This window comes from Anolis sagrei, chromosome 5 (assembly GCF_037176765.1).
Source record: "Anolis sagrei isolate rAnoSag1 chromosome 5, rAnoSag1.mat, whole genome shotgun sequence".
NCBI classification, from domain to species: Eukaryota; Metazoa; Chordata; class Lepidosauria; order Squamata; family Dactyloidae; genus Anolis; species Anolis sagrei.
The window spans coordinates 172,464,640-172,488,708 of record NC_090025.1 but is presented as its reverse complement, the minus strand read 5'-3'; the positions used below and the strand labels follow the sequence as shown (position 1 = coordinate 172,488,708).

Here is a 24,069-nt window from a genome sequence, read left to right as displayed (position 1 = left end):
GAAGTAGGAAAAATGGGTTTTGTATATCTGTGGAATGGCTGGGGTGGGGCAAGGAGCTCTTCCCTGCTGCAGTTAGGTGTGAATGTTTAGCTGATCACCTTCATTAGCATTTGAAGGCCTGCCTGAGTCTGGGAAAATCTGTTGCTGGGAGGTATTAATCTGTGCCTGGTTTTTTCCTCCCTGTTGTTTAGCTGTTATAATTTTAGAGTTTTTTAATACTGGTAGCCAGATTTTGTTCATTTTCATGGTCTCTTCCTTTCTGTTGAAATTGTCCACATGCTTGTGGATTTCAATGGCTTCTCTGTGTAGTCTGACATGGTGGTTGTTGGTGTGGTCCAGCATTTCTGTGTTCTCAAATAATATGCTGTGTCCAGGCTGGTTCATCAGGTGCTCTGCTATGGCTGACTTCTCTGGTTGAAGTAGTCTGCAGTGCCTTTCATGTTCCTTGATCCGTGTCTGGGCGCTGCTTTTGGTGGTCCCTATGTAGACTTGTCCACAGCTGCATGGTATACGGTAGACTCCTGCAGAGGTGAGAGGACCTAAAAAAATCCAGATATCAAGACAAAATATATACGGTAGACTCCTGCAGATATCACCTCTGCAGGAGTCTACCGTATACCATGCAGCTGTGGACAAGTCTACATAGGGACCACCAAACGCAGTGCCCAGACACGCATCAAGGAACATGAAACAGATTAACACCTCCCAGCAACAGATTTTCCCAGACTCAGGCAGGCCTTCAAATGCTAATGAAGGTGATCAGCTAAACATTCACACCTAACTGCAGCAGGGAAGAGCTCCTTGCCCCACCCCAGCCATTCCACAGATATATAAACCCATTTTTCCTACTTCCAACAGACCTTCTCAACCTCTGGGGATGCTTGCCATAGATGCAGGCAAAACGTCAGGAGAAATGCCTCTAGAACATGGCTCTATAGCCCGAAAAAACCCACAAGAACCTAGAGTCAATGTCCTTGGTTGTGCCTTTACAGTTCCAGCTAAAACCCAATTTGACTTTGCCACGCTTCTGACCAGCTGCCAGTTTTAGATTCATAAACCTTGGTTGGCCAAACCAAGCCATGATTGTCCTCATCCTCCTATAAATTTACTATAAATTCTTCCACATTTGTGCTCCCATTTTTATTTGCATTCCAACAACCCCCCTTGATTTTTATTCATGTTATATATTTGTAAAATGCTCCATGTCATGAGATGAAAGGAGGGGGAAATTTGCATCCAATTATTGTTATGGTGGAAGAGATGATGGTAAGATGTTTAAGTTTAAAAATAGATTTAAGCTTTTCTATGATCCATTTTTTGTTTAAGGAAGTAGTTGCTTAGCATCCTCTGCTGGATACTGTGGGACACTGCAGGGTACTGAAAGCAAAGCACACCTGAAACTAAGGCACCACATCAAATAAAAGAAACACGCAAGTATATTCAATAGGCAGACGTGCCTGGGATTTCACATCAATAAAATCTTAATTTGTTGAATTTCTGCCTGCCACACAGTAGCATTACATTTTCAAAATACAGGTTCCACTATGAACTCATCTTCCAAAATGAACTCATCTCCACTTACGTCAATGCTTTTGTGCAAAAGTCACAGGCTTCCAGGACAGTTAAAATGTTATGTCTATAATTTCATCTATTCACAGGTAAGGCAATTGATTTCAATGGTGTCTGTCTATCGCCTTCACATTGCCTATCAATTTCACAGGATTTTCATAAGTAGGGAACACTCCGAGGTTTTATCAGTTCCTTCTTTTGCAAGACAGCCTATAGAACCTGATATCCATTGATAGTCCCCCATCTGGGAACTAACCAAAGCTGATCCTGCTTAGTTTCCAAGATTAGACGGAATCTGGTGGTTTCCCACCCTTAGTTATCTAAATAACTGGTTCTCAATCTTTGGTCTGCCAAGTGTTTTGGACTTCAACTCCCAGAGATCCTAGCCAGCTTATTAGCCATTAGGAATCATGGTAGTTGAAGTCTAAAACACCCAGAGGACCAAAGTTTGAGGATAAAGAGACTATATACAGTGACATCACTCAAAATAATCAACAACCAGTTCTGGGGACATTTTCTGTCTTGCTGCTGAAATTCAGAAGCTGGCAATGTTGCTTCAGGCTGCTAAGCATGTCTGCATTCCCAACTCTCCCCCATGGCTTTGCAGTGGTTCCCAAACTGTGGTCCATGGATCACCAGTGGCCCCCTAGGGCTGAAATATGGTCCACAGTCTCACCATTACTACACCGTTGCAACAAGAGGGATTGGTCTCTCGAAACCCTCTTATAGTACCAAGGCAACAAGGATGTTGGAAGGGGAGAGGCTGACTATCCGTGAAAGGCACGACAAGCCTCCTGACTGCTTCTTCTCTTTTTCTTCCCTCTGAGTCAAGCTGTTCCACGTGATACCTGGAAATGGGGACACCTTGGTGTCTTCGCTTTTAGGCCTGTTTCTGGGGTTATTTGGAGTGCTGATTCAGGAAATTGCATTGAATAGACCATATCAGCTCTTGATTAATAAATATGATTTTCTATGGATGAGCAGATGGCGACTACTGGATGGCATATGTCCTATATCACAAACTAGAGCTGATGTGGTCTATCCAATGCAATTTTCTGAATCAGCACACCAAATAACCAAACAGAATCTAAATTTGACCAAAAACCTTTTGGTACTAATGTTGGAGAGTGGTCCCTGGTCAATGTGGTCCCTGGTCAAAAAAAAAAAGGGTTGGGAACCACTGCTTTAGAGGCTCCAGTCCTTCTTGCTCCTCTGCCCCTCTCGCTTATCTGTCTTCCTCCTGCCCTTCACTGCTCCTGGTTCATCTCTTAGCCTTTCCTATGTTCATGTCTTTCAACTATTTCAGCAATTAGTTCTGACAAACTGGAATAAATTGGCAGAATGGAACCTTTGGCTTATATAGGGTAACACCTTAGTCAAATGGTGCTAAAACTGAAATATTAAGGAAAACCTATTTTAATTAGATTTTTAAAAATGTATAATCTGATTTAACTTCTTAAACTTACTTAAAATAACCTCTTTCAACTGGTAACCTCCACAAGAAAGCATGGCTATTCATAACTCTGGATAATCAGAGACTATCATGGAGCCGATCCATTATCAACCACAGGAAGAGGAATAAATAATAGCTAGACGGTGTCATAGAAATCAAATTTGCACCTTTGGTATGAGAATTCAAGATTGTCTTAATACAAATCCTGTACTTTCAATTCCAGGGCCCTTTTCACAATTATTCTTTAACTGCTGTGGCAGCATCTTACATAATGCTGGAATTTGTAATTTAGTGAGACACTAGAACTTTCTAACGTCCCAAGATGCCATAGGATGTGGCCATATCAAGATGTGATTATACAGTGTGGAAAGGGTACAGGTCATTTGGAATGACCTTGGGCTGCAGTTCTTCAAAATATATTAGTAGCATGCACCTTAATGTTCGTGGCCCACTACTTGTGGTGGAGAATAAAATGCCCTCTCTGCATATTCATCCCTTTTCCATGTACAGAAATAGCACAGATTGACAGTTAAATCTTCCTTCAAGAATGCCAATTGTATTTGAGGACAACAGGTTAGTTTAGGGAAAGGGCCAGCTGCACAGTACACAGAGATGCTACTTGACATGAGTGTCTTTCTTTACCTAATTGACGTTTAGTGGATGGTCTGCTTCCTGGAAACTGGGATAATGAATGGAGAGCAGAAACAACATATGGCTTATTATCATTTCTGTGCTACCTTTATCTTATGGGTACAGGATGAAAACTATTCAGGATTTCACATGGATAGGTAAAAGGGAATCACTATTTTACTATGACATTATATATAATGTAACATGAGTATGTATAGAATTTTTTTGAGGGGGAGGGGGGTCCTGGAGCCAAACTCCAATGGATGCCAAGAACCCACTGTATAATGCTAGTTGCTGACATGTTGGAGAAATAATCCTGCCCACACATTAGAAACACTAATATATTAGTCTGTGCCCAAAGTAATGAGAATGAGTTTTTTTCCTTGTGTCAGGAGCGACTTGAGAAACTGCAAGTAGATTCTGGTTTGAGAGAATTGGCTGTCTGCAAGCATGTTGCCCAGGCAATGCCCGGATATTTTGCCATCTTGTGGTAGGCTTCTCTCATGTTCACACATGAGAAGCTAGAGCTGAGCGACAGGAGTACACCCCGCTCCCTGGATTTGAATAGCCGACCTTTTAGTCAGCAGTCCTGCCAGCATAAGAGTTGAACCCATTGCACCACCGGGGGCTCCACTACACAGGTAAAATTACAGGATATTTGCCTTTAGCATATGTTGTTGTCATGTGTAGAAAAGGAGAGAAAAAAACCCCTCAAAATATAGAACAATCACTTGTTTTTCTTGCAACACCTTGAATTCATTTGTGGCCTCAGCCATTCAGTGCAAGTCGCTTCTGGTGTGAGAGAATTGGCCATCTGCAAGGACTTTGCCCAGGGGACATCTGGATGTTTTGATGTTTTTCCATCCTTGTGGGAGGCTTCTCTCATGTTCTCACATGGGGAGCTGGAGCTGACAGAGGGAGCTCATCCATGGTGAATATGCAGAGAAGTCTGGAGTAGAGTTCTTTAACTTCAAGAACTGAGACCAATATGGTTTGTGTGAAGGCTGTTCTGAACGCATCCCCACTTACCTCTGATTTGGCACCGTGTGGTATCTTTCCCCAATCACAAAACCCACCGCAAAGGACATCATTTGGGGACAGCTGAAAATGTCCAGCTGTGATGAGTGCTTTGAACAACATCTCAAGTGAACACTTCCTCCATTGCTATGAAGAGTGATAGCAAAGCTGGAACCGCTGTATTTGATCACAAGGAGACTATTTTGAAAGGATAAACTGTAATTGCATGCATGTGCAAAACAATTTTTTAAAAACAAGTCATTCTCATTACTTAAGGGACAGACCATGTGGACTACACCTGCAAATCAGAGAAGGGCCTCCTCTTTCCCAAATAGCTTAAAATGATTGAGAGGAATGAAATCCTGGCTGAGATGCCACTGTGATGCAGTGGGTGGGGAGGATATGATGAATAAATATGTTTTAGAATTTGAATGGGAGAAGAAAGACAGACATCATACATCAATTTCCTGCACAGCTGTTGACAATCTTAAACCAACAATCAACAGTCCAGGACATTCAGTACAATGGGAAATGAGACAATAAAAGATATCAGATGTCAGCTCCAAGTGACAGCCTTTAGACTAAGGCTCTGTCCCGGGCATTTTTCCAGAGCTTGGACGTTACTTTGAAGCCACACCGAATCTCTCCATAACACAGCAACAGAGAATCCAAGAGCATGTTTCCACCAACTACAGATGGTTCAGCATGTAATTTATACTGCATACATGTAGCCATTTTAAAATTAACTTTTAAACCTTTGTATTTTTTAAGCTTTGCAACAGTCAATTCAAGCAAGCTCAAGCTCAAGGGCAGAAATTCTGCATTCCTCCAGATGTGGTTGAATTGCAAATCCCTATCCAGCAAAGGTAATGGGCAAAGATGCTGGAGATTCCAGTTCAACATCTGTGAGGGTTACAAATATTAAGGTATATGGTTATGTTCCTGTGGGATCCTGTGTGTGTGTGTGTTAAGAGGAAAAGACTCGCCCTGGTTAATTGCAAGCCACAGGCAGAATAATTAAGGTCAATCAGTTTGAGCCACTCCCAAAGGGGTATACTGGGGAGTGTTTGTTCTATGATTTGGGCTTACTGAATGTTTAGGTCCTACCTATCTTCGTGACTGCATCCCCCCCCCCCCCCCCCCATGAACCGGCATGGGCTCTAAGATCTGCCATGGTTGTCCTCCTCGTTGTCCCACCACCATCTCAAGCATGGTTGATGGGGATGAGAAAGGGACCTTCTCAGTGATGGCCCCCCAGCTCTGGAACACCCTCCCCAGGGAGATTAGGCAAGCTCTCACACTGTCCTCCTTCCATAGGGACCTGAAGACCTGACTATTCAAACAGGCTTTTGAGAACGCCTAGTCCCTAGTTGATCTATGAATTTGTTATGCAGCCTTACACTTTATTCCACGCTCTCATTCCATGGTTCTCTGTACTTTTCCTGTTCTCATTCCCTGGCCCTATTGTTTACATCTTGTCCATGTTTACATTAGTTATCACTACTGACAGATGTGGACTGTTTTAACCTGAATTTTATCTTGTTGTTATATATGTTTTATTCAATTGTATTTTATATTGTGTTTTATGTCATGTCTTGTTTTAGGCACCCTTCAGGGAGATGGTGGCGGGATACAAGAATTCAGTTGTTGTTGTTGTTGTTGTTGTTGTTGTTGTTGTTAATTTGTTCCTGGGCTTGCTACTTGGCATAAGCTTCTGATTTGCAGCCCATTTGATACTGGTTTGTCTTCTCTGCTTGTCTCCATGTCGAAGGAAGGAAACTTGGAAGAAACGTATCGTATATAAGTATATATATGTCTCTTCCAGGTTTCCTTCCTTGGATGTGGAAACGGGGTGACCCAAATATAAGCCAAGGCACCTGATTTTACCACAAAAAAACCTGGAAAAACGTATTGACTCGAGTATAAGCTGAGGGAGGGAAATGCAGCAGCTACTGGTAAATTTCAAAATAAAAATAGATACCAATAAAATTACATTAAGGCCTCAGTAGGTAAATGTTTCTGAATATTTACATAAAAATGTAATTTAAGATAAGACCATCCAACTCTAATTAAATCATTATTCTAACCTTCTTCAATGCAAATGTGCTTATGTATCCTTCCAATATCACCATAGTTTAACTATACGTTTTGAGAAAATGTGTGTACATGAATAAGGAAAAGTGGGAAAGACTGGCACCAAGAGAGGAGGAGAGGAAGGCACACATTGCACAAGAAAGGAGAAGAGCAAAGAGACCTGGGTAGCGGTGCAGAGAGGTAAGGGTCCTGGCAGGAGGGCATGGGGCTGAAGGAAGCCAGGAACCTCACCCAAGTTATAAGCCGAGGGGAGCCTTTTCAGCCTAAAAAAGGGCTGAAAAACTAGGCTTATACTCAAGTATATTCAGTATTTTCTACAGGAAGAATTGCATGAGTCAGATGCATGGACCATATCTGAGTACAATACTCAGAAGAACTGTGACTGTATTATTGGTTTGTGTTGAAGTCGCTGTTTTCTTGAACTCTGCTTGTACAAGAGTAAATTTGAGTTTTGCATTCTTCTATTTTGAGTTGCTCATTTTTGGATAAATAAAGGGACAAACCTTCTGGCTCTGCACACACACAACAAACCACAACAACAAAGAACCGAAATGCAAGCCTGTAGACCAGTGGTCCTCAAACTTTATAAACAGAGGGCCAGGTCACAATCCCTCAAACTGTTGGAGGGCCGGATTATAATTTGAAAAAAAACATGAATGAATTCCTATGCACACTGCACATATCTTATTTGTAGTGCAAAAAAAAACCCCACACTTAAAAACAATACAATAATTAAAATGAAGAACAATTTTAACAAATGTAAATTATTAGTATTTGAATGGGAAGTGTGGTCTTGGTTTTGGCTGATGAGATAGGATTGTTGTTGTTGTTGTTGTTGTGTGCTTTCAAGTCATTTCAGACTTAGGTTGACCCTGAGTGAGGCCCGGGTAAATTACCTTGGAGGGCCATATTCGGCCCTCGGGCCTTAGTTTGAGGACCCCTGCTGTAGACATTAGATCACTCTCATGCCAGTTAAAGAACAAGCAGGCAATGCAGTGACTTAAAACAGTTTAATGTAATTCCAAGACAAAGTGTGATTACATTTCTACACATATACAATATGCATATGTGAGTTTACAAATTCTGATTAATAACTCGTTTCACTTCAGAGACCGAAAAAATGATCAAAAGAAACTGTGAATAACAAGCTATAACATAGTTCACCACAATGGGACCCCCTTTCTCACCCTACAGTTAGTAATATTACAATTAAAATAACTATATTCTTCTATAATGCTTTTTTTCTGTTAAAATCATCTCATAAATTTACAATGCTATTATTAGTTTTCAAGTCTAATATAAATTCACTCCATTTTTCTACAACGAAAATGATTATTAATTAGAAGCACACAACGCCATGATGAGAAACACAAGCAATTTTTTTTAGTAGCAAGAACTTGATTGGTTAAGAATTAGTTTTCGTGTAAAACATTCTAAAGCCAAGTAAAATATCCATTCTTATAACATACCTATAATATGAGACTAAGGAATAGATTACATATAGTTCTACAACACGTCAGTTTCTTTTCTGTTTTTTTTTCAAAGACATTACCAGAAGGGTAAAAAATAACAAAAGAAAAAAAAGAGGTGGGGGAAGGGGACAATTCACAGAAAAAGGGGGGAAAGCAATACACAAGAAAATACTGTCGCACACAATAATTTCCACAAAGTTTTAACATGGATTAACACTCAGTACAGAACCATACAGTGAAAGAATACAACCAATCAGGGCTTTTGTGGGGTATTGGAACTGAGATGGGTGTTGTTTATGGAAAAAGGAACCTTACAAAGTTATCACTCAGGCAGGAGGGCAAAGAGGTGTCTTTTCTTTGTGTTTTGGAAAGTATTTCAATTTTTTTGCAAATGTTTTAAGAAATGTTTATTTTTCTGTACTAAAAGTTTTCTTTTCCATTTGGATCTTACTGAGTTTACAAAGGGGAAAAAATGGGTAGGAAACAAAATCTCAAAAGCATTCGGAGTTTCACAAACACCTCTTCCACTTTGTGTTATTTTAATGACTACAGTATAGACCAGGCATGGACAAACTTCCTCCGGGTGTTTTGGACTTCAAGTCCCACAATTCCTAAGAGTCTCAGGCTCTTTCCTTTTTCCCCTCGGAAAAGGAAGGGGCCATAGGCTCTCAGGAATTGTGGGAATTGAAATCCAAAACACCTGGAGAGCCAAAGTTTGCCCGGGTTTGGTATAGACTCTTCAATGCCAAACATACTGCTTCTACTTCTCCCTTTTTAAATAAAGCTATTATCTTCCTCTCTTTTGGGAAAAATGCTTTTGTTTGTATATAGTTTTGGCACAAAAAAAGCCCCTTTGTTTTTGTTTTGAAAAGAAAATAACAAACAAATTAGATGCTGGTGATGCACAAGAGCCAAGGAAATAATTTCTGTTCCCCGAAACAGTTATACATTGAAATGCCAAGGAAACATCTCTTCGAGAGAGAAAAAACCCCAAAACAAAGTGTTTCAGGAAACCACATCACAAATTGGAAGCATCGGGGGAAGTATTTCCCTTTCTGGAGAAAGACTCAATGGAATATGGATGGGCTGTGTGTGTTTTTTAAAAAGACCCCTTTTTGTGCTTTATAGACTCCAAGAGCAAGGAAGGAAGGAAGGAAGGAAGGAAGGAAGGAAGGAAGGGGATGTAGCCCTTGCAAAACAAAATACAGATATTGGAGCTAGCTCTGCTATAAAAGGAAGTTCAAGTGGTGTCCGAGAGTCAATTACTCAAATATGCCAAAGATCTATGGAAATCAGCCACTTTCTCTTCTTCAAAGGACTCCAGCTCCAGCCATAATAGGCCTCTTCTTACGCTTTCAAAATGGTGATAGAGCCATATCCCAAATTATAACTCTGATAATGTGAATGATACTGTGGAGCCCATGGCTTTCAATGGGTTCATTGAAGAAGGCTCAGATTTAATTTGAAATGGGAGTGGGGAGGATGTCAAAAGCAATGCATTTCTCCCTTGTAATTCACAAGATGGCACAGAAATGGGATTTTGTTGAGATTGTCAATTCATCAATAATGTCCAGCCGTTCGGGCTGAATTATTTTAATTTTGTATTGCCGATTCCTGTAGCTTTTATTGTCTCAAAATATTTCTTTGCCCAGCAGAAGATTTCCATTTATATTCACTGGTTAACATGACTGTAGGAAAAACAGCAAGAACCACCCACATAGAAACAGATTTCGAAGAGAAAAGAGAAAGAAATAAAAAGACAGGCTGCAGCCAAATATACATGACAATGGATATTAATATGAGAACAGCATCCAATCTACTGTCATTAGCTATGGGGCAAATGAATTTTGAAGGATCTGGTCAAGTTCTTCATTGTTGGGGGTTCAAAGCAAAGCTAGAGTGACAGCTATAACTCAATACAGAGAAGTACACCCAAAGATAGCAAAACCAGAACACAACATTTCCTCCCCAAAACAATCCAAGTCCTGGTTGTCTCAGGAACTGAGACTTCAGCATTTGGAGACTTAGGGCCCTTCCACAGAGCCCTATATCACAGAATATTAAGGCAGAAAATCCCACAATATCTGCTTTGAACTGGGTTAACTGAGATAATGTGTGATTTTTTGCCTTGATATTCTGGGATTTAGGGCTGTGTGGAAGGGCCCTAAAACGTTGTCCCTAATGGAGACATTTGCAATAGGTGCAAGTGAAGACTTGTAACTTGGAAGATAACCATAACTATAGTTGCCGATTGATCAACATTAGGGTGTGGATTGCGACGTACCACGTGCAGTGCTTCCAACATTTTTTCAGCTAAAATATCATATAACACACCAAAGGTGACAAATGATTGCTATTTTAACAAGATCATTCCAAAGCACATGATTCTACATGCTCACATGATTATAGAGCCGGTCAACACATAATGACGTAGCTCTGAGTCATTCAGCTTATTCAAAATATCGGAATACCTTCAATGCTCAACATACTGGTATTTCTGCTCAAATTTGGAGCAGAATCCTATACATGTTTACTCAGAAGCAAGTCCCACTATGTTTATTATGGTTTACCTCTAGTAAAGACGTTTAGGACTGCTATCTCTGTGAAAAGGTTAGTTGGGTATTCTTGTGCTTCTTGATGCATCTCCCAAAAGTTTCAATTTTTCATTTTTTAAATTAAAAATAGATTCTACTTGCTAGATTTTCAACATGCACCGAGTGATTTTTCCCCCCCTATTTAACTCTGGAATCATCTTATCTGATCTGACTTCCTACTACTATGTTATACCGCAGAAACAGAACGTACATATTGAGGACACATGTCTATGTTTGTTTTTGAAAGGGCAAAATGATAAACAAGGAGGAAAGGATAGCAATATTGAGATTCAGAAGATATAATTAAAAACAGAACATTTAGTTAGAAAGTACCAGTTTAAATGTAAACTATAAAACACCATTAACTATAAAAATGTTGCAAGAAGTATTTTAGTAGCCACAGTCTGTTGTTCAGTTCATATTGGTTTAAAATGTGATTCATTAAATATCTTCAAGAAGGCCGAAGCACTTTTACAGTAGCTATGAACATATATACTTACATGTGCATTTCAACATTACAATTAATTAGAATACATAAAAGCATCAATTTAATCCTTGGTTTCATCATTTTTAAAGACTCATTCAAAAGCAACAATGACCAGGATGAGCATTTATCACTATTCCACCCAAATAGAGAACTTTTTTGAAACTCCAAAATCCCAAATTTAAGCTGGCTACATGTTTTTCGGGGATGGGGAGAAAGCTAAAACTAAGACGAATGCCCACATTTGAGGTAATTATTGCCATTAGGTCACAGTTTTTTAATCCTTCTTTAAATATATATAAAACAAAGTGTTATGTCGGAATTCTAAAATCCCAGTCAAACCAACTTGAATCCAGAATCTTTATCAGGTGGGTTTGCTTCCAATGGAGTCAGCAAGCTTTAGAAAGACAGAAAGATCTAGAATGCAGAAAGACTACTCTTGAACCACTGCAAACATGGAAAAAAGGTTGTCAAACATGCCAACATTGGTGAAGAAATAAATGAAAAACAAAAATAAGATGAAAGATGACCATACAGCCCAGAAAACTCACAGCAACCCAGTGATTCTGGCCAAGAAAGCCTTCAACAACACAAAAATAAGTTGGGTGGGGAATACATATATGTTCTAATAGAAATTCCAGATCAAAGTGTCTCCAATTTTCTCATAATATTCCAGATTTTAAAAGAAACTAAAACAATCCTAGCTCGGCAATTGTCTGCTCCATCTCAGCACCATAGTAAGTCCTTGGCTTTGTCTGGAAAGTGAAGTTAAATTTACTTTTGCTTTCAGCACTGTTGCCCCACCTCAGGAAGGAAGGAAGGAAGGAAGGAAGGAAGGAAGGAAGGAAGGAAGGAAGGAAGGAATCCTTAGCTATCATTAACATACAAATATTTGGGTGAACTGACCTACAGTTTCCCCAACCATTGAAGAGTTAGGATGAGAGATGTCACAATAGTTATCAGTGCAGTAAAATATTTGGAAAATGTCTTTAGTATTGCCTTTCTTGATTTAACTACATTAAGCAAAAGATTAATACACAACTCCCCCCACACACACCTTTATTACCTACATGTAAAATCTGGTATAGCAGCACTGCTAAAACTGGAAGGACAATACTAACCCGTACATGAGAAACAGAACTTTACTGTTATTTGCTATATTCAGAAAAACAACATATTGGAGAGGCTTCTGACAACTTGTACTAACTGCCCACTCAAAATTACATACTTGCTACATATTTGATTCCTTCTTCTATGAAGCATTTTTTTTACATTCACTGATTATCACCTTTTTGCTTGCCTAATTTGGCAAATCTTGCAAATACACATTCCTTCTGACACCCTGCTAATTCATAAGCACCCTGTTAGGTGGTTCCCCACTACTGTCACCACCACATAAGACGAGGAAGAGGATCTGTTGAAGTAATCTAACTAATATGAGCCCAACGTTTACAATATTGGGACTATACCTTCCAACATTTCACTGATGAAAACCTGCTAAGTCACATCAGAATGTGGCCGTGATAGCAAAAGTTATTAATGAAAAACATGCAAGCTAGCAGAGGCTATAGAAGCAGCTTGCTTTTGCCTGATCCTACTGGGATGTGAAAGATTCCCCTCTCTCTTGTCTCCTGGATTAACTGTTGCAGTTTGCAGCAAATAAAGTAAGTTGGGGACAAAGGGAAGAAACTGGGAGGGGGAAGAGACCAATTGGGACTTTTTAAAAGCAGCTGAAAAATTAGGATGACGGAGGGTGAATTAGGGCAGTTGGAGAGTATGCATAATTAAAAATAAATTGTAATGCAGTTCTGCCACCCAAAATTGTAACATATTCTCAAGGTCCTATCCTTATGATTTCTCATGCTCCAGCCTTCTACCAGCACCAAGAAAACCTGGACTTGTGAAAGTATGCTAGCAACAACATGGAACACAATAACACATTTTATGTAATACAGAATACTGCATAAATTCTGTAGGATTGGGGATATTTTGCTCTGTTTGTTACCTTGGGATCAAAGAAGTATACTAGGTGCTTCTACAGCTAGGATTCCTGCAAGTATGGTTAAAACAAAGTAAGAATTGGAGGAATGATTTTGGAGAATTTAGTGTTCTCCCTCTGTCTCTTACTGCTAGTGGGACAACCATTCATGCACAGAAACAAAATGAAATTTTACACAGAAAGACAGGCAGCACAAGTGTGTGATTTAGGGACTGGTTCAGAGATGACAACAGAGCTTTCTGAAAGCAGGAATCCATGAGGATTTGCCCATACTGGCCTAAAATGCTACTGTAATGAAGTGGGTGGGCAGGGCACAATGGATATATGTGTTATGTTGACTTAAGACCAAAGCTATCATGGCAAAACATAAAACGTCTTCTTCAATTGAAGGAGTGGATGGCTGTATTCCTCCAGATGTTTTTGTCCTAAAACTCCCATTGGCTCTGGCCACCATGGCTAACTGTAGGCCCTTCCACACTGCCATATAATATCAAGGCAGATAATTCTGAATATCTGCTTTGAACTGGCCATATAATCCAGTTCAATGTGGATTTTATCCAGCTGTGTGGAAGTGGTCTGTGAGGGATTAGAGAGGTGCAAACCAAAAATATTTGGAGAGCCCACCCTTTCTGTACGAAATCCTATCAGAAACAAAGCCAGGGCTTTATCCTTAGGCACTGAAAATTATCCTTTGTGGGCATTGAGCTGAAAAGCATTTTACCTATAGAGCATCAGCATTAGTATAGCCTTGCACTTAGCCTTTAATGCTACTAAATTCTGACTTTGAAAAATCTATTTTTTCCAGATTGTGAGTCTCAGAATTCTAAAGTTATAGTCCAAAAAGGGGCATTTCCAGGTTCTAGTACAACCTCCAATAGTAGAAAACTCAACATGTTACGGAAAACAAAATGAACTTACAGAAACTTGGCCAGAATGGGCAACCTGATGAAGTTCTACCCAGAGGTTGCCAACTTTAGCCTTGCAAATATTTTTTGATTGCAGTTCCTAGAATCCTGCACCACCAACTCTGCTGGCTATGGATGGTGGCAGTCTTAGGGCAAAAAACATCTAGGCCTAAATTGCCTGCTCTTCGATACTATACAGTCAAGAGTATTTATGAATCCACTTGTATTGATTTCTGTTCAGAGCAACAAAATGCAAGCTTTTTTCTACCCCTTTTAGATACCCTCTGAAGTTTACGACAGCAGCAGTAAATATGACTTAATTTTCGCAAGCAATTTTTTAAAAAAACATATCTGAAGAATAAAATTAAACATGAGAAATGGAAAGAGGAAAAGGAAAAAAATCTACTCTATTGTCCAAAGATCATGACATCTGTCTGGATTTTTTAGTGGGTAGAAACCCATTGTCACTTAGACATTTGTCATCTTGTTTTATTTTTTTCTTTGTTTAAAGAGAAGCTTGGGTATTAATTCCCTTCAAATTTGAAAAACTGCCATTTCCCCATTCCCATTTCTGATGATCAGTCCCTTAAGAATTCGCAAAAGAAAAGGATGAGAGGCAGAATTAATCTTGTGTTGAGCTGTGATATGACAGAGAAACTCAAGGAGGAAAAAAAGGCAAAAATATTAATTCTCAGTGGGCCAAAATTCACTGACAATAGTATTAAGTCTTCTAAATGTTAAGAATTGGAAGGGGAAGAATCAGCATTGTTTTCCTTATATTGATGAATGGCGCCTTGACTGCACATCATCATCTAGAGTCAATACCAGGCGGCATCACAATTCCCCTCCCTAAATGGTGTCTGTCTGCAAGGAAACTGCTATGGTGAATGGAAGTCTACATTATTCACTGTGCTAATGTGCTTTAACAAGCAACAGCTCTTGCATTTTATTATAGTGCTGGCTTTCAAAGCATACCACTCTAAACCACTCCTCCTTTAAGATCCTACTATAGATTTTCCATGTAAGTCTATGAATTCTTAGCTGCTGCATTGAGTCCAGTGGAAAATATGATCCAGATAACTGTGGTTGACTTGGTGATCTATGCAAGCATACTTGTGCCACCATCAAATCACAGGTCTCCTGCATAAGGGCAAAAGAGCTCCAAAGGCTATGCCAAAACATAGCAATGTCATCATCATTTCTGATTAAAATTAAAGCTGTTATTTACAAGGAAAAACCCAACAACCTGGTGGTATGCATATTCTTCCTGTATTAAACATGACTTTGGCTCCTCTATGCCTCAGAACTATTGGTTTGATTTATTAGGTAAACAGAAAGAAGGAGGAGGAAAAAGAAGTCATAATCAAGAAAACACTATTTGCATCTTTTTCCCCAGAAGAAATTCACAATTCTCAATTTCTCTAAGAAATGTCAATTTCTTCCTAGAATTTCTTGTTACTCTCACTAGTAGTAAGGCATTCAATCAAAGAATAATTTGGATGGTGTGAAGAGGTGGGTGATGATTGCCTATGTCATTTATGGTTAACACTGCTTCCACTTAAAGCCCTTGAAACTCCCATTTCTATATTATCAGTCATTCTATATAGAAAAAAAGGAGAAGGGTATGTGTGCGTGCATATAAAATATGAAATATATAAATAAAACATTTCAGGATGTGGAATTAGAACTTCCCTTTCTTGCCACAAATAAGTCAATAAATATTAATTCATAAAATACACCAAAAATGGTGCCCTAAGATGATCTACTGGATAAAAATTATGTCAAAGAGAATCAAAACTCTTCGTTTGCACCTAAACAGAAGGACAGGGTGGAGGTCACTTGATAAAAGACATTAATATTATTTTATATAACTAGTAAAGACAACCCTCACAAGTAGCTTCTAAGTATTAATAATTAAAAGAAAAAATAGATGCTTAGGGAAGGCAGAAATGCAGACTATTCTGGGCAGATGACTTTAATCTTGTGCAATATTAAAGGGCAAAAGAGATCATGCTTTATTCTGAGTTCTTTGGATTTAAGTAACCACAACCCTAGTCACTACCACATATACTTAGAATCATAAAATCATTGCTGTTAAATTGCCAAGACATTTCCCTAACACATCATGTTTAGAAAGCAGGAGACTTAACTAAACTATTTAAATTATGAATTTATTACAGTGCCCTGAAGGCTTCGACCCTGTAATAAAATGTGAAGGAGGCCTATTAAGTTGTTTTGATACCATAGCAATTAATCACACACCGGTTCCTCCAACCTGGGATTAATCTTGCATCTTCCTTGAATCCAGTTATAAAGCTTGCAGTTGTTTGGTTTATGTCAAAATGAGCACCCCTCCAAAAAATGAAGATACCAAATGAAGGTTTCCCAGAATTTCAAAGGTATCCATTGAACATGACATCACTGAGACCTAACAAGCAACTAGCACTGAGATCACTTTCTGTTAGGTAAACAATTCATAGAATGTCTTTGCTTCACACACTGCTTTTCCTCTAAGATAATCTTTGATGCACGTGAGAATGGAAGCATTTTTTTCTGTTGTTATATTCCCAGCAAGAACAGGTCAAGTTCTAAAATTGTGTTTTTGGCCTGGTTTGGATACTTCTCCAAAGTTTGAATACTTCCATCATGGAGAACTGTTGTGAGTTTAACACCACAACATAGGAAGTTGCCTCCTTGTACATGAGATCCATGGTACATCTAGCCCAGTTTTGTCAACTCTGACTGGCATCAGCAAAACCAAGTTTCCAAAAGGATAATCTTCCAACCCTAACTAGATATCCTTAGGACACTTGATGTTCTTCTATTTAAGCTACAATCAGGCCCAAGTGTATTCACTGTGGTATGGTAGACTTCTAAGGAGGGAGCATATTGAGCCTACATCTCAACCACAGAGTGGGAAGTCAAGGTTTTACTGTGATATCTAAATAGAGCCAGTCATATAATCCAGAATATCAAGGCAGAAAATCCCACAATATCTTCTTTGAACTGGGTTATCTGAGTCCACACTGCCATATATTCCAGTTCAAAGCAGATAATGTGGGATTTTATTCAGCTGTGTGGAAGGGGCTATGTCTTTGTTCCTCTCTTCTGTGGTATACATATTTTCTCAACCAGAGTATCCCTTGTCTTTCTTTTCCCACAAAACCTTCATATGGAGCAAGCACTCTGATGCTGAGTGGCAGGGAGAGAAATTACATAATTAACTATCAATATTAAGAGTACAATGACAACAACGACATCATAAAAACACAAAGATGTGGGAATGCATGTGCAATTAAAACAAAGAGTAAATATAACATATTAACATCAATAACAACAATAATAATATAATAACAACCACAAAATAAAATCCTTCCTTTCATTGACACAAGCAGCTTTCATTGTTGATGAGTGTGGAAAGGGCAGGAATGCCATCCATGAAAAGTTTGGTTGGGGAGAGGCTAAGTTAATGGGATGAAACGGGAAAGGGTTTTCTTCAGAGTAAGACAGAAAGTGGATGGATTGTTGAAAATACTATCTTGCTATTTAGATGACAATGTTTATGGGATGAAAAGGAGATACACTGGGGGAAAGTGAAAATGAAGCTCAGTTTGAAATTGGAGGATTTGAGGATTTGCTGTTGGGGAAAACAAACAAATAATAATGTCCAACAAAGGTGAGAGCCATTCCTTCCTCCAGGGAGAAGTATGTGCACCCACTTCCAGATATAACAACTGCACTTGTCTTTCTTGTCAACACACATCTTAAGAACCCTTTTGCCTTAACCATCCCAGGGATCCCTCCTCCTCCTCCTCCTCCTCCTCTCAGCTACTTGACCTGCCCTTTCCCAACTTCTCACCCTATGACTTAAACACTCCTTTTGCGAAGTCACAAATACAGTTGTAGTGCTACTTAATAGCTATGAAGGCATACATCCACTGCAGATCACAGGCCAACAATACAAGTATGCATCCCGTCTGGACAGGGGATGCAAAACATGGACTCAAGTGAGCCACCCACTTGCATGTAGTGGTAAGGTATCCTTCATGTATTATTTTACATTGTATAACAGCTTCTCTTTGGAAACCAATTTTTTTAGAGCTGGGGACACAGAGCTCAACTAGCGAATTTGAACAGTGATTTTTTAAAAAAAGGAAAACAGTAATTTTAATATTGATAGCTATAATCATAGGGTGTCCAAGTCAAGTCTGATTTCAGGATTTTGCAGACAGTGGAGCTGCAATATATACTACCTAGCAGTGATTAAACTTTTACTTATTGGAAATTGCGATCAGGTAGTACAGCCTAATCAAAGGCAGTGACTGAGCCCTGATGTAGATGTCCCACCTGCTTTGGTGCCTATGCAATTGTTTCTTCAGGGAAGAAAGAAAAACTTCTGAAACCAACCTGAGGATGAAGCTCTAGAGCAGTGGTTCTCAACCTGTGGGTCACCAGGTGTTTTGGCCTTCAACTCCCAGAAATCCTAACAGCTAGTAAATTGGCCGGGAATTCTGGGAGTTGTACGACAAAACACCTGGGGACCTACAGGTTGAAAACCAGTGCTCTAGACCAGTGTTTCTCAAACTCTGCTCCTCCAGGAGTTTTGGGGCTTCAGCTCTCAGAAATTCCAGCCATCTTACCAGCTGTTAGGAATTGTTGGAGTTCAAGTCCAAAACTTTTGGAGGAGCACAGTTTGAGAAACTCTGCTCTAGACAAGATTCCTCTCAATCTCATATTTCTTTTACTGGTGAAAGCATTCAAGTGAAAATATCGAGTCCTTCCCAAGTAATCATTTTCCCCACCCCACACCTTCAGTTCAGACATCACAATTTAACATGAGGTACTATGTGTTTCTAATCCAAAGCAAGCTTGGGAGCCCTCTCCTTGCCCCCATTCCTCCTCTCTCTTTCATTAAATATATATTTACATATATCTAAGAACTGTAAATGGCAAAGATTAGTGGGGAAAATTGAGCATCTTCACAGGAAATCAGTCAAGGTCCCCACCAACACAATTGGAAAGCTGCTTTAGGGCCTAAGAACCATCCCTGTCATTTCAATTCCCATACAACCCTCTTAGGCCCATCCGTTTTTACATTCTCATAGGTTCTTTCTATCTCTCTCTATCTCTTTCTCTCTCACTCTCTCTTGACCCTTGCAACTTACCCAAGAAAGACAATGCACAAATATAAAATAAAACAAAACATCTGGAAGAAGGAAAGCAACAATAAGGAACACCAAAAGAAGGAAAAGAGCTGAGATTAAATTCCAACCAGTCTCAATTACTTTCTAGAAGTACCAGTGGAAGTAAACCCTTAAAACCGCAACTGTAGTTTGGTAAGGCACTACAAGGGAATGATGTAAAACTAAGACTGTGACAGTTTGTAATGGCTGTGCTGAGGACCACACCACAAGAGAAGGCAGCATCAGCGCGCACATGCGCACACACACATACTCACACGCACACACACATATACCTGGACAATCACATTTGTTACATGCCTATGTTATATCACGTTTTGTGCAATCACATTGAGGAATAGTCTATTGGTATCATTGGAGTTTAACACAAAGTAGAAAAAGGGTGCATGTATGGTATAGTGCTACATTCTACCAAGGACCAGCTAGAACGCCTACTCCTACACTAACAGCCCAATCCTAACCAAGTTGAGATTATCTGTTGGCTCGCCATGGTGCCATAATGTGAGCATACTATATGGGTTGTGTTGTGGTGGTGGAGTAGGAGCTGTTAGGATTGGGCTGCAAATGGCAAGGGATTTTCCAAAGAAAGAAAGAAAAAAAAGAAAGAAAAGTATTTCCAAGTAAGGAAGAGGAGATACTATTGTACATTATTAAAGACTTTTAAGAATAACATATCTCAGGGATTTATCCAGGGTGTTCAGAATGAGAACCAATATTCCCCTTGACCCGGATTTCACCATATAATTATTCTCTGCTTAGAATAATTGTCCCGCCCCCTCCTAAATTACAAAGCCTGAGACTGAGAGAGCTGGAGTACTCCAAAACATCCCTCATTCTTTGCTTGTTCCTCTACTCTTCCCAACAGAAAACACATCACACTTTTGAAATTGTCTCTCTTTTTTTTTTTGTATTTTAGGCTACAGCAACCAGTGCAATGACAACACAATAACCCTTTTGAAAATCTGGATAAATCCCTAATTGTGTATGCTTCTTGCCTTAATTTAACAAAAAATATATATACCCAAACACCTATGAAACTTTGCACTAGAAGGTCTGAACAGCAAATTCCTAAATGTAGTCTCCTGGAATCAGATGAAAATAATCTGTAAAAGTCTATTGGTGAATTTATTCAAAAGCCGGACCCGACAATTATGGCCCTTCTGCTTCCCCCACCATGTGGTTTGGTGCAGAGTGTTTTTTTCTATGTTACTGTTTTTCATTCTTTTTAGCTTTTTTTCTTTTCTTTTCATTTTTTTAAATAAAAAGTGTAGGACTGGGATCAACCTTGTCTCTCCTTTCCTCTAGCATCTTCCTCAAAGTCTTTGTTCAAGTTTTGTTTGAGCCTCCCATTGCATTGTTCATTCGCCTGGAGCGTCCTTCAGTATAAAAGCAGCCACCATTTTCATCCTGTGTTATTTTGCTTGTCTGTTTCCACATTCCAGTGGTTAGATGTAAGGGTACTGGTTGACCTTGGCGGGGCTCAGGGGGTACCCAGTGTAGACAGAGGCGGGAGACGCACTGATGTAGGTCTGGTGGGCAAACTGAGCCTGATACTGACTTGGGTGGATTGTGGGCGACGGGAGAACACGAGGGCCCATGCTGACTGGAACTTGGTGGACAATGCTGGCTGGGTATGTAGCGTGCTGTACAGTGTGGCGAGCCGAGCCTTGTGAAGCCACCAAATGGGCTACTGTGCCTGTGGAGCCCAGAGCAGCAGGTGCGGTGTAAGTGTACAGGTGAGGTTGAGTGGGTAGGTGAGCAGCGGCGGCGGCAGCCAAGTGCGGGTGGACCGTGCCATGGCTGGGGCTGTTGTGTGGGAAGGAATATGGTGCCTGAGCAATTGTGGGAGCGATGTAGGCTTGCTGTCGCCGATGACTCCCTGTGCGATCGGTCGTGATGTGCTGCTGGACCTGTTGAAAAAACAAGGAGATGATGATGAGAATGCCTCCTTATAGACAGATTTAGCACCCTGCATTTCTTCCAACAGGACAATTCAGAACAAAGAGTAAAGTAAAAGGTAAAGGTTTCCTCTGACATTAAGTCTAGTTGTGTCTGACTCTGGGTGGTGGTGCTCATCTCCATTTCTAAGCTGAAGACACCTCCAAGGTCATTTGGCCATAATGACTGTATAGAGTGCCATTACCTTCCCATCAAGGCAGCATGTTTTCAAACTGCTTAGTTAGCAGAAGCTAGGCCTAATAGAGGGGAACTCACCCCGCTCCCCAGATTCGAACCACCAACCTTTCTGTCCACAAGTTCAGCAGCTCAGCGGTTTAACTTGCTGCATCACCAGGGGTCCCATAAAGAGTAAAACAGAATAATAATAATAATAATAATAATAATAATAATAATAATAATAATAATAATCTTTATTTATATTCCCCTCTATTTCCCCAAAACGACTCAGGGCGGATTCCAATGGCAAAAAAGCAAATGTTCAATGCCCGATAAAACAATAAATACAAATACAATATTGGCCATTCAAGACCCAACATAGACCAACATATAGCAAAATATACCAAATTAAACCCTCAAATATACCAAATTATAACATGCAACCTAAAATTTAATAAGTAAATAAATTTAATAATAATAATAAATATAACCTTCTTCTTCTTCTTCAACATCATCATCATCATCATCATCATCATCATCATCATCATCATCATCTATGGGCCTTTTCAGACAGGCCCTACATCCCAGGATCTGATGCCAGGCCCTCCACTTATCCCAGATTATCTGGCAGTGGGAAATCATATAATCCAGTTTAAAGCAAAAAACCTGGGATCAAATCCTGGAACACTGGGCCTGTCTGGAAGGGCCCTAAAATACATTTATTTAATAGCCATGTCTTGTCCCAGAATACAGCTAAAATCAACCATAGTAGTAAAAGAAAAAAATAATCCCTGTTTTCTAGTTTAAAGTATTTAAAACACAACAAGGTTTAAAGGACAGCAATCCCTATTTTGCATTAAAATCAGTTTTCCGGTGTAAAGCATTGTATGATTTATTTTTCTTTTATAATTGTAATTATTGCGGCATCGAATCGTTGCCATTGTTAGCTGCTCTGAGTCCCCCTACGGGGGTGAGAAGAGCAGGGTAGATATGCTGTAAATAATAATAATAATAATAATTTCAGACACAACAAGGTTTAAAAGACAGCAACCCCCCCTGCATTAAAACTAGTCAGAAGCATATCTTTAACGGCAGAAAGGAAGTAGAGATAGGGCCTGCCCAGCACTCAATGGAGTGATGGTGGAGGGGTTTGCAATCTAGGTCTGTCTTAGAAGTGGGACTGAGAAAGAGCCATTTTCCTGAGGATCTTAAAAGCTTAAAAGATTCATATAGAAATAACTTTTATATCAGTCTTTTCAAATAGTGCAGACCTAAGCCATATAGCATGCTCTGCAGTCTTAAATCTCATTATCTCTTCCATCGGTTTTTGCTTACCTGGCTAAGATTAAGAGGCTGCTGCTGCTGGAAATGTGGTCCTGGCCGCTGCTGCCTGTAGGTGATGGCTCCAGACGAGCTCCCTGAAGAGTGACCGCTGGTGGAGGTCACGATGCTGGAGGACTTCGACTTGTAGGAGGAAGAGTGGTGACTGGTGGTGACTATGATGGGGAAGAAGGACAAAGATTTGTGATGTCACCCCTATCTAAGTTAAGGCCATTCTTGAGCTAGGACCCCTCTACTCAGTCAGGGTACTCTCGTGGTGGCACAGTCTGAAGTTTCTGAGCCAAGAGGTATATTCCATTATTCACTTACAGTGATATACATCACTGGCTCAGCGATTCCAGTTCTCACTTATCCCCCCCCCCCCCCCAAAGGAAAGCCTTAACACCCAGAAGTCAAAATATTTTAATGTATTTTATGATCTGGTTGTTTTACTTAATGTTAAACTGTCTGCACTGCGACTGTTTTGTTTGTTGGCATCTAATGGTTGCCAGTTGTGAGCCACCTTGAGTCCCCCCTCCGGGGTTGATAAGGATGGGATATAAACGTTCAAAATAATAATAAATAATAAATAAATAAAAATTCACAGAGTTTGTCAACAAATAAGCAAACCTTAAGCAAAATTGCACGTCACTTTCCCAAAAAAGTAATATGTAATTGTGGCCTAATAAGTAATAATGATATCTAGCTGACACTTTGAATGGCACAGTGATTATTAGGCCTGTGTATGCAATGAAAAAAAGTTCCAATACTCATTACTAAATTTGGGGATGGATAAACAATGAATCATTTCTAAAGTATTTCTAAAATACTGTAAGGGGTCTGCAGCATAACTATAAAGATATAACAAAAAAATCATTATTTTTTCATTATGTAATTGTGCAAGTGGGGAAGCTCCTGCAACTTGTTTCTCCCTCATTTTTAGAGCTGCTGGGGTGAAACTTGTTACAATGGTAGAAGACATTTACCGTCCCCATTCCAAGTTTCAGAATGTGGTACCATTCCACTATCCAGGTGGATACCACCAGGGACACTAGAGAGAGAAAGATTATCTCATGTATGGCGGCAGAGGGTGGGTTGAAGGAGAAAAACAATTTCCCACATTTTCTGTTATCTCCCCCCCCCCCCCCATGTTCCCATCGTAGAAACAACCTTCCTTTATGATATGGGAAGGGGGTAGGCATAGCCAGAGAAAATA

General features: G+C 39.7%; 1 protein-coding gene across 3 annotated transcripts in view; it reads right to left on the bottom strand.

The window, feature by feature from the left end:
* Nucleotides 1-7,759: 7,759 nt before the first annotated feature.
* Nucleotides 7,760-24,069, bottom strand: part of HIPK2 (homeodomain interacting protein kinase 2) — a 212,986-nt gene continuing 196,676 nt past the window's right edge. For all 3 annotated transcript variants that reach the window (XM_060776860.2, XM_060776861.2, XM_060776862.2), the window contains exons 14-15: nt 22,869-23,029; nt 7,760-21,328 (exon numbers count right to left, since the gene is read on the bottom strand). In XM_060776860.2, coding sequence (XP_060632843.2) covers nt 20,864-21,328; nt 22,869-23,029 — 626 coding nt within the window. In that variant the 3' untranslated portion in view covers nt 7,760-20,863. The remainder of the gene's footprint in view (nt 21,329-22,868; nt 23,030-24,069) is intronic.